Source organism: Urocitellus parryii, chromosome 8 (genome assembly GCF_045843805.1).
Source record: "Urocitellus parryii isolate mUroPar1 chromosome 8, mUroPar1.hap1, whole genome shotgun sequence".
Classification (NCBI taxonomy): Eukaryota; Metazoa; Chordata; class Mammalia; order Rodentia; family Sciuridae; genus Urocitellus; species Urocitellus parryii.
The window spans coordinates 125083227-125095810 of NC_135538.1; the positions used below are offsets into that span (position 1 = coordinate 125083227).

Here is a 12584-nt window from a genome sequence, read left to right on the forward strand (position 1 = left end):
ATCCCCGGCCCCAAAAAAGAAAGAAATGTTTTTACTAAAAACAGGAAATTATGGCCTACTCAAGTAAGGAGGTTCGATTTTCACAAGAAGAAAGAAGAAGCAGAAGTAGAAGTAAAAGGAGAAAGAAGAAGAAGAAGAAGGAGGAGGAGGAGGAGGAGGAGGAGGAGGGGAATAAGAAAAGGAGATGGAGGAGAATGAGGGGGAGAAAAAGAAAAGAAACCTGAAGAAGTGAACTGACATCTACCAATGAACTTATTCTAGTGTTAATTCTTTGTTATCCACATTGATAATTTCTGTTCTGCCATTAACCAGTGGGAGCTCACTCTATTTAGGAGAAAGGAAGCTGCCCATATTCATGAATCATGAATAAAAGTTAACTAGATATATGATAAAGTTTGCTGTAATTTTGTCTTCTGGAAAAAAAAAAAAAAAATATATATATATATATATATATATATATATATATATATATATATATATATATATATTTGAATAGAGGGTGGGTCTAGGAAAGGGAAAGCAGACTGAAAAATAATCGTCACATATATAATGCATAAAAATACACTCACATGATATAGTTACCATTACAGAAAGAAGGTGAATTATACACCATTGGGGACAGTAGTCAAAGGAAAAGCTTATGCTTTCTGTTCTATTCAATGTCATTGATTTTGTGTTTTTAAATAATGTAGTTTAATATAATACATGTAATTTGAAAAGAATATTAATTCTATCTACATATGTCACTAATATTTGTAGAGAGGAAGACAATACAGAGTTAGAGAGAAAATCATAATTACATCTTTTTTCTAGAAAAACAAATATTGTGAAGTTTTTATTTAATATTTAATATTTCTCATTGGAAAGATCACTTTTTTGTTTTGTTTTAAACTTATTTTGTGCTCATTTACAATTACTATTAGAAATAATTAAATCTAGGTGAGCTATTCTAAGAATTAGTGATGCAAGATATTCAATGAATTCTCATAAAAATTCCCCTGAAACATTTATTCAAACTTTCTCTATTCTAATTATATCTTTTTTTTTCTAATTTATTCATCTTTAATTGTATTCCATTTGAAATTAGTGTTCACTTTTTGGGGTAATTGAATGAGCTCAGATCAGTAGGTAACTAATTGTATAAAAGAAGCATTTCCATAGAGAACTCTGTCTCCCAATTTTTTTCTGATAACTCACCTGGGAAAAGGACAAAAGAATGGTCTATGTGAAAAGAATGTCCAGGAGTTTTTATGAATAGCATGTAAATAGCATGCTCAGAGAGCATTCTGAATATTTTCTACTTTGCCTTCCTAACCTAGGTGTTCTTCCTTTGTCATCTGCATCAACAGAAAAACTAACTGCTCTGAAGTTAAAAGTTAAATATACACCTGTGAACTAAAGTTTCTTTGTCCTCTGAAAATTTAAAAATTTAAATATACTTCCTCACATTTCCTTTATATTGAAGTCTATCAAAATAAAGTAAGTAAAAGATACTTGTTTTATGGGGAATGTATTCTCAGAGGAGATTGGAATGTGTACATCATACTATGTAATACACATATGAAAGGCAGAGTATATTTCATTTCAGGAAACCTTTTATAATGTTTGGAAATAACTAGCTTGGTGTCTTTGTGAACAACTAGACTTCACTTGCAATTAATGTCTCTCTTAGTTTCTCACTGAAATTGATGGTAAAAGCATAAAAATGTAGTTCTGACAAATATGAACTATTTGAATGAGATATGAAGCTTTCAGTCAATTATATGACTATCTCATATCAATCAATTTTAACAAAAGTTCAAAATTTTATGGATTGATTTCCCCATATGTTTCAATCAGAGTTCAGGGTCAGATGAAAATAACCTGTATTTTTCTTCTTGTGATCTTCTATTCTATATAAAGCTAAATACTAATTGCAAGTATAAATTAAATATTGTATAGGATGAATATAAAGTAGAAACAAGATATACTGGAATGAAAATATGAGGGTGGATACAAAGAAATGGCAAAAAGAATACAGTCTACCAACTTACTAAAGTGACTTTAAATGTTTGTGTATAGATTTCCATGTAGTGAAATAGGGATGGGAAATCACTGGAAGTAGGAGATCAAAAAGTCATAGAATCCAAGAGTTAAAATAATGAAATATGAGAATGATACAGAAAAGATAAGAAGAATTAATGACCTTAAATATACTTTAGAGTGACTTGCATGGATTAGGCATACCTGCTGTTTTGTCTCTAGGCAAACAGAGAAAAAAGGAACAGGGTGAACACCATTCACAGTCAAAACCATACTTAATAAAGATAAAATAGGAACAAAGTCCAAAATAATATAAATTAAATAAAATCACAGAGAGCATACTGAAGGGATGATTAACATCAGTGTTAGATATAATAAGTTATGGAAAAACTCCTGGAAGACTAAATTGAAAATTCCTCTTAAAAAATTGTAGAATGGAGCATATTTCAATAAAGCATTATTGACATAAAACAACTAGAAAAAGAAACAATTAAGGAATGGCCTATGGTAAAAAATTATATATGATGTGAACATAACAATGTTTTAAAAAAATAAAAATCATGTATCTTTTATCGTAGTTATTTAAAAATGTGGGTGAACTGTAACTTTTAAAAAATTTGTTTTTCAATAGGATAATTCTGATTCTGCTTATTTCATATCTCTTCCACATCATGGTATTTTTATGTGAAAGAAAACTTGGGCCCAGAGATGTTTCTAAATTCTCTGAGCTCCTATTAACATATTGAGTAATATGGCTAAAATAAAGGAGCCACACTAATTCAGAACAAATTTGCAGTACATATATTTTAATCTTTAATTTTTTTTAATTCCAAATTTGTTATCTTGACATCTCACTACCTCATTTAAGGCATTGATTATATTTTGATCTTTACCTTTACCTTTCTAATTACTAGAAGACTCTAAGAATTAATGATTAACAATATCCTAAAATATGGATACTAAAATTTCCTTTGTCATAGGGTGGGTGGGTACTATAATTTAGTAGATGTAAAACATTATTGGATTTCTGTCAAATATAGCTCAGTGAGTATTGCTTGGAATTACTATTGTTTTATCATTGTTATTTCTTCCAAACTACAATACATATAATCAAAAGGCAACATTCACATATTAATTCTGAGTAACTTTCTGTAATTCTTACAAGATGACACTGCAGATTTAATGAGATAGAGAATTTGAAAACTGTGCTTTGTAACCCTGAGAAGTGTACCTTGAAATTGCTAATTGACTAACAGAGTGACTCTGAATTTTGTGGCTAGGATGCTGTCCCAACTTCCCCTCTGAATATTCCTCTTCTTACAGAAGACTGTGGTGGAGTGTGCTTTATGAAATCTGCAACATAAACCAAAACCTTCATTACCTAATTCATCTCTCTCAACATAGTGTTTTACTCAGCTTATTGATTTTTTTTTATTTTCAATACTCCTTTTAGTAAATAAATAAATAAATAAATACATCCTGGAAATATAAAATAACTTGTATATTTTAAAATGTCTCTGAGCCTGAATGAGGATATTGAATTTTCTCCTGATAGCAGTTGATGTGGAATTTAAAACTGTATTTGTAGTTACCTATGATTAGTGGATCAATGGAACCTGTCCAAACTCTTTTATTAAGACAAAATAATGAATAATCCTTACAAGAAGGACAAATTATCTAAAATACAATATAAAAGAACACATATTGAGGTTGGAAGTAATAGTTATGCATGTAATAAAGTATACACAAACAAATTCTTTCTTTTATTTTTTGTGTAGTTTTATTTTCTTATTTGTTCTTTTCAAGGATACATAACAGTAGAGTATATGTTCAAATGTTTTATATACATGTAATATAACTTATTCTAAGTAGGATCCAATACTCGTGGTTGTACATGATGTGGAGTTTCACTGGTGGTGTATTCACATATGATCATACTAAAGTTATGTCTGATCCATTCTACTGTCTTTCCTATTCCCAAACCCTCTCTATTTCCTTCATTCCCCTTTGTATAATTCCCCTCCCTGCTACCATTGTGTGTTAGTATTCATATATCAGTGAGAAAATTAGACCTTTGCTTTTTGGGGATTGGCTTTTTTCACTTAGCATGATAGTATTCGGATCCATCCAATTACTGGCAAACTTCATAAAGTCATTCATTTTTAGGGTAAAGTAATATTCTATGGTGTATATATACCATATTTTTTTATCCATTATTCTATTGAAGGGAATCAAGTTTGGTTCCAGTTATTGTGGTTTGAGCTGCTATAATCATTGATGTAATTGCATCACTGTAGAATGCTTATTTGAACTCCAATTTGAAAATTGAATCATGTGGTGGTTCCATTCCAAGTTTTCTGAGAAATCTCCATACTGCTAATGGTTGCACCAATTTGCAGTCCCACCAGCAATATATGAGTATACCTTTCCCCTCAAATCTTCACCAACATTTTTGTTACTATACAATTTTTTTAGACAAATTCTTAAGCATGGTGAAACTTATGTCATTGTACCTTCACACACACACACTATTTTTATCTGAAGAAACTGATGTTGAAAGTGTTTGATTTCTCGCTAAATTCCAAGTAGCTAGTAGAAATTGGATTAAATCCAGGCTTCTCACTCCCTATGGAGATGGTAAAACTATTCAAACAACTTGTTGGGGTAGGACAGGCCTATCATAATGATTCTCAGAGCTTTACATTTTCTGCTCTTTCTTCTACTATCACTACCTTGATATTGTACTCTTCCCATCTTTTCTGAAATGCTATAGCACTCTTGTGCAAAGTGACTCATATGATTCCAGGACTCCATGCAATAGCTGCTCTACCAGAAAATTGAAGATAAAAATCAGTAAACTTAATTTAAACAGCATCCCCCCCAGCTGATTTTTATGGCAGGTAAAGTTTGAAAACCACTGTCTGGGTGTCCAGCAGAGTTACCACTACTTATTAAATTTTCACCATAGGGAGAACATTATTGTCTGCCTTTATTATTCAAAGGAGAAAATTCAGTTTCAGAATGTTTAGCTATTTTTTAATGTAAATGCCATTTCTTGAGTGTCATAAATAGAAATTTGGTCACCTAGTGACAGATTTTGCTTTCTTCCATCCAAGAGTTATTGCAAAATATCCTCTGTAATCATATGTCCAATGTATGGTTATGCTTTTTAATTACTTATAACACTTTCTAAAGTTTTGCCACTTCCTTATTACAGGTGACACAACTTGAAGAGAATGGCACTCATTAATGAAAGCCACCCTGAAGAGTTTATCCTACTAGGCTTAGATGATCTGCCTTGGCTAGAGCTTCCTCTATTCATTGTTCTTCTTATTACATACCCCATGACCATGATGGGAAACATTGCTATCATTCTGGTGTCCAAGTTAGACCCTCGTCTCAGTAGTCCCATGTATTTCTTTCTCACCAACCTCTCCTTTTTAGACATGTGTTTAACCACAAGCATTGTGCCTCAGATGCTGTTAAACCTGGGAAGCTCTAAGAAGACCATCAGCTATGTAGGATGTGTAGTTCAGCTTTATGTCTTCCACTTTATGGGAGCCACAGAATGTCTTCTCTTGACTATCATGTCCTTTGACCGCTACGTGGCCATCTGCAGGCCTCTGCACTACACCCTCATCATGAATCAACGCATCTGCATCTTATTAGCGTGTATTATGTGGCTGACTGGAGTGCTTTTTGCTTTATCGGAGGCCACACTGACCTTACAATTGCCATTGTGTGGTGTCAATAAACTGGATCACTTGTTGTGTGAGATTCCAGTTCTGATAAAGACTGCCTGTGGTGAAAAGGAAGCTAATGAACTTGCACTGTCTGTGGTGTGTATTTTTATTTTAGTTATTCCTTTATGTTTAATTCTCTCCTCTTATGCTAGTATTGGACATGCTGTACTTAAGATTAAATCTTCTGAGGGAAGGAAAAAGGCCTTTGGAACATGTTCTTCTCATCTTATTGTAGTTTCCTTATTTTATGGTCCAGCTATTAGCATGTATCTTCAGCCTTCCTCCTCCATCACAAGGGACCAGCCCAAGTTCATGGCTCTCTTCTATGGAGTGGTGACTTCTACAGTCAACCCCTTCATCTATACCCTGAGGAATAAAGATGTAAAAGGGGCATTAGGCAACCTAATGAGAAACATTTTCATTTCAAAGTGAAAGGTTGTCAACAAAATAAAATTACTTATTTAAAAAGTTTGTATTGATTTTGTAACAATTCATTTAGACTAATAATCCAATCTCATGCTATGTGTTCTTCTTGATAAAAATATTTTGTTTCTGACATTTTACAGTCACATTGGGCATGAATGTTATTAGATTGTGTGCACTAGTATGGAAAGTTTATTTGTGAAAATACAGAAAAATAGTATTTTCTATTTGAATACTGAACTAGCAACTGTATTTATAATATAAATTTATTAGTTTAAGTAGATTAGTTTAAGTAGATTCATGATTTTTGTTTTTATTTAGTGTGGAATTCATAGAATTCAATATGATGTTGCATAGTGAAGACATGTAGACTTGTTCAAAAAATCCCTCATTTGGACTTTTCTATTGTGTCTTTTGGTATGATCGAGATCTGAGAAAAATCACTTAAAGGAAAGACTCATAGTACACTGAACCACACTACCAAAATTAACTGCAACCAGATATATTCTTTGAAAATAACAGAACATCTGGTGCTGCACTACGTCATGAGAACTTTGGAGTTTTGTAAATAATTTGAGTAATTAAAAAATTAATTTGTGGGTAATTGTTAGGGGATTGTCACCAAAACTTTTTAAATTTCAAGAGTTTCATACTTTAAATTTTCTTTGTGTTTTTGAAATATTTTTATATTTATGACATGTGTTGAAGATGAGACCCATTTCTAAATATGGCAGAATTTGTTTGTATTTATATATAACCTATGTAAATAGCTGAAGCTAATCTTAACAAATATTATTGCACATTTTGACTATAATCCATCACAGCAGATGAATGTAGAATTTTCCACTTGTATTATCACAAGTGTATTTAAAATTTTCAGGTTTCAGAGCTTTATGGATTAAGGATGCTCAACCTGTACAGATATCTTGAGCTTTGGGGTGAAAGACTTTAATTCGGTGTTAAAAGCATAACTACTAAGGCTAACAATAGTTGTTCATAGTGCTTATATTACCCTGAGTTCTGACTCATTTGATGTGTATGCTACTTTCTTTGTCTGTAAAGATTATTTATTTTGGAAATGTAAATGTAATCCAGACTTGGTGAAATATCAGAACTTTATGAAGTATTAATGTAGAAGTCTCAGGATAAAGAATACTTAAACCAGTGGTAGGAAAAAACCACAGAAACATTTTTAGAAGAGAACTTCACATTTTTAAGGTATGTATGTTCAGTACATTTTATAATTTAGTTAACATTTAAGAAACCCTAATGAGAGAAAGGCATATCACTATATCAATGTGAAATTGTACTCTACTTTTGATGCAAAGCATAAGTAATCTTGAGAATGCCTTTTTCAAGAAAGTTAATTAGAAACCTTTGTCCTTTCCCAAAGCAAGAACAAATAGGAAATATTAAGGCATTTTATCTTTGTCATGATGAAAGACTTGGGAAAGTCTTTAAGAAATCAAGATGGTTTAAACATTGTTTTCTCCAAATTAGAGATATCCTTCTTTATTAATAGCATAATAACTTCTAGGCAAGAAGTGCATCCTTTTCTAAGAGGGATAAATAAACTAGACTTAAATCAGAATTCTGGTTGAACAAATGCCTTTAAGAGCAAATATCTTTTCAAACTGACATCTTTAGAATTTCTAAGCCTTAGAGGAGTCACAGAGGCCACTGATGAGAAGGGTAGAGTGAAGAAGCAGTATATATGGTGGAATTAGAAAATATGTCCGATTTGTTTAAAGAAAGGACAGTAGATTTAAACATAGATAACTAATTTCCTAGTCTAATATGAGAAGTAAACACTTTAACATTGTGATTAAAATAAGTGTATTTTGAATAAATGCTTAAATTTTTACTTGAGCCAAAAAGTATGTATATAATACAATAAATGTAAAATAACCTTCAATGTGTAGTGAGTATTCAAAAAAATCATATAAGAATTTGTTACACAGAAAAATAACTTCTGAGTGTGTTTATTTTTATCAAGATTGACATCATGCAAATTGTTTCAAATGATTTCTGGATATAGACACTTTACTTATCTCAAGATCTTATATATCAAACTTTGGTTATTATCATATGAAGAGAGAGTTAGGAGGTTGACCTAAATAGCCATTGATGGGAGGGAAAGGGAGAGAGAAGGGAAATTGCATGGAAATTGTTATACAAAATTACTTATAAGAGGATGTGAGAAAGGGAAAAAAAAAACAAAGGAGAGAATTGAATTACAGTAGATGGGGTAGAGAGAGAAGATGGGAGGGGAGGGGAGGGGGGATAGTAGAGGATAGGAAAGGTAGCAGAATACAACAGTCACTAGAATGGCATTATTTAAAAACATGGATGTGTAACCGATGTGATTCTGCAATCTGTATATGGGGTAAAAATGGGAGTTCATAACCCACTTGAATCAAATGTATGAAATATGATGTGTCAAGAGCTTTGTAATGTTTTGAACAACCAATAAAAAAAGAAATATAAAAATAAATAAATAAATAAATAAATAGCCACTGATGCTTTCTGTTACTTATATAGGCAGAAACAAAGTTCGATACACTAAGAGGTTTCTAATTATACTTCTCATTACTTCCCTTTTAACCAGTACATTGTATTGTATATATAACCCCAAACCACCATCCCTTTCCAAACCAACTATAATGTTATGATAACTCCATTTCTTATACTTTCCTGCATTTTCACCTTTGTGCATTCATTTACTTTTGCATTTAAAAATGCCTCTTCCAATTTTCTGAATCTTAAAGCTTTCCTTAAAATGATCTAATATAATAAGTGGGAAAATACATTTGCTAAAATATGGTTCTGTCATTTGCTCAAGAAAAATGCCTACAACCAAAAGAAACATCAAGAAATAGATAAAATCAAAAAGGATTTGCAAAACAACCAGAAAACTAGTGAAACCCTCTGCAACATAATGAGATGCTGTCTCAAAATTTAAAAAAAAATAGGAAAGACTGGGGATGAAGCTCAGTGATAAGTGCTCTTGAGTTCAATATGCAGTATCAAAAGCAAAAATCAAACAAACAACAAAACAAAACAAAAATCCAAGCAAACAGGAAAAAAAGAAGAAAAACAAATAACAAACTAACATAATAAAAATGTAAGTCCTTACTTACCAATCAGTAATTACTTCTAATGTAAATGGACTAAAATATGCAATTGAAAGACAGATGACTGACAGATAATAAAACAAGTTCCAACTGTGTGACTAAAAAGATTCATTTTCTCTTTAAAGACAAACAAACTGAAAATAAAGGATGGAAATGACCAAAAAAATGGAAACCAAATGAGAACAGGATTAGCAAGACTAACAACAGTTATAATAGACTTTCAGTCAAAAACTATGAAGTTAAATAAAAAATTCATTATATAATAATGAAACCAATTTCACCAAGGATATAATAACTCTAAATTATATAAAACAAATATTAAAAGTCTTAAAAATAAACAGGAATGTGATAAAAGCAGGGACTTCTATATTCCATTTTCACCAATAAATTGACTGTTCAAACAGAATATTAATAAGAAAACAATGTTTTTAAACTCCACTTGAGATCAAGTGGACCTAAAAGATGGTTATAAAACATTCTATCTTAAAGCATTATGGTATACATTCTTCTCAAGTACCCAGAGAACATTCTCCAGGAAATATCATGTGTTAGCCCATAAAACTCATTTCTGACTATTTTAAGGAGTTCAGAGTCATAACATGTAAACTTCTCTGAATAAAGTGGATAAAATAAATAATGACAAGAGAAATTTACAAAGTTTGAAATATATGTAAATTAAGCAACATGCTATTGTTTAAACAACCAATAAATCAAATTAAAAATGACAAAAATTCTAAAAATATATTGAGACATAAAAATGAACATGCAACATTCCAAACTTTGTGCAGAAGCAAATGAAGCTGAGACTAGAAATGCAATAGAAAAAAAAGATAATAAAACTAACATTTCATTTCTTTTGAAAAGATAGTAAAAAATCAATAATCCATTAGATATATTAAGAAAAAAGTAAAAATTCAAAGAAGCATAATAAGATATGAAAGAGGAGATACCATAGAAATACAAAGGACAATAAAGTTCCTATGGATAATTCATGCTAATAGTTGAATAGCCTAGAAAAAAATGTATAAATTCCTACAACCTATCAAGACTGAATCATGAAGAAACAGAAAGTCTGAACACACTGATAAAACAGTAAGGAGATAAGATCAATAACAAGAAGTCTTCAATCAAAAAAGATCTCAGGAACTGATGGCTTTCCTGATAAGTTCTATCAAATATTCAAATAGTAATCCTCAAACTATTCCAAAAGAAAAAAAAGTCAAACAAAAGGTACTCGTTCAAAAATTTTAAAAAACAGACAAGGATATTACAAAAAATAAAAACTTTAGGTCAATATCCCTGAAGATCTGAGATGCAAAGACCATCAAGAAAATGCTAGCAAATTGAATTCTACAACATGTTAAGAGTATCATTCAGGACTGGGTTGTGGCTCAGTGCTAGAGCGCTCACCTAGCACATGCAAGGCCATAGGTTCAATCCTCAGCACCACATAAAATAAAGGTATTGTGTCCAACTACAATATATATATATATATATATATATTATATATATATATATATATATATAATATATATATGTATATATATATATATACATATATATGTATCATTCAACTTGATTAAGTTGGATTTAACACTGGAACACAAAGGTGATTCAACATATACAAATCATTAAATGTAGCACTTCATTTTAACAAAAGAATGATAAAATCATATAGTAATTTCAACAGATTTGGAAAAATTAACTGACAAAATAAAACATCATTTTTATGATAAAAAGTTGACAATTCAAGCATAGTAGGAAGGTACCTCAAAACAATTAACAATAGATGTAGATGAGGATGTGGGGAAAATTTTCATTCATACATTGCTGGTGGGACTGCAAACGGTGCAACCTCTAGGCAAAGTGGTAAGAAGATTCCTTAGAAAACTTGGAATGGATCCACTATTTTACCCAGTTATTCCACTCCTTGATTTACACCAGAAGGACTTAAAATCAGTGTACTACAGGGACACAGCCACATCAATGTATATAGGAGCTCAATTCACAATAGCCAAGATATGGAACCAACCTAGGTGCCCTTTAACATGTGAATGTATATAGAAAATGTGGTATATATACACAATGTAATATTTATCAACTGTATAGAAAAATGAAATTATGACATTTGCCAGTATCATGGCAAGCAAAATAAGCCAGTCCCAGAGAACCAAAGGTCAAATATTCTCTTTGATATATGTACACCAACTCATAACAAGAAAGAGTAGGGAGGGGAAGTATTGAATTTTATTAGATTAGACAAAGGGGAATAAGGGAAGGGAGGGAAATTGAAATAAGAAAGACAGTAGAATGAATTGTACATAACTTTCCTATGTTCACATATGAATACATGACCAGTGCAATTCCACATTATGTTCAACAACAAGAATGGGATAAAAATTGTAATGTCTTGCACTCCATGTATGTCTAATATATAAAAGCATACTCTACTGTCATATAAATCTTAAAAAAAAAATTTAAAAAGGCCTTGGGCTGGGGATATGGTTCAAGTGGTAACATGCTCGCCTGGCATGTGCAGGGCACTGGGTTCAATCCTCACCGCCACATAAAAATAAAGATGTGTCCACCAAAAACTGAAAATATTTTTTAAATTCTCTCTCTCTCTCTCTCTCCCTCTCTCTCTCTCTCTTAAAAAAAAAGGCCTTATATGAAAAGCCTTCAATGAACCTCATACCCGATGGTGAAAAGTTGAAAGCCTTTAAGTACTAGAACAAAAAGGGAGGTTCAGTTTCACCACATTTTTTCAACACAGTACTGCATTCTTAGTCATAATAATTATGTGAGAGAAAGAGTAAAAAGCATTCAAATAAGAAAGGAAGAAGGGAAATTGACACCATTTGCTCCATTAAAAAATACTGAATCTAATTAGCAAATTTTATAAGGTTATAGGATGCAAAATCAACACCAAAAAATCAATGTTTCTATGTACTAATAATGAACTATATGATAAAGAAGTCAAGAACACAATGTCTTATAAAAAACTAGAAACTTTTAAATAACTATAAATACTTTCAGCCAATGAAGTACAAGTCCTGCTACTGAAAACTGCAAAACACTGATGATAGTAACTGAGAAAGACAAATAAGTGGAAATATATATGTTTATGGGTTAGAAAAAATAATGTTGTTAAAAAGTCCAAAGAGAGCTACAGAGTCACTGTAATTTCTTATCAAATTTTTAATGTTATTTTTCGTGGAAAAATAATAAACAATCCTGAAATCCCCATAGAATTATTTAAAAA

The 12584-nt window shown here is 31.2% G+C and overlaps 1 protein-coding gene across 1 annotated transcript; it reads left to right on the forward strand.

The window, feature by feature from the left end:
• Positions 1 to 5258: 5258 nt before the first annotated feature.
• LOC144256703 (olfactory receptor 2B11-like) lies at positions 5259 to 6197 on the forward strand. The gene has a single exon (XM_077802118.1). It carries the CDS (start codon positions 5259 to 5261, stop codon positions 6195 to 6197), a length of 939 nt encoding a protein of 312 aa, XP_077658244.1.
• Positions 6198 to 12584: the final 6387 nt, after the last annotated feature.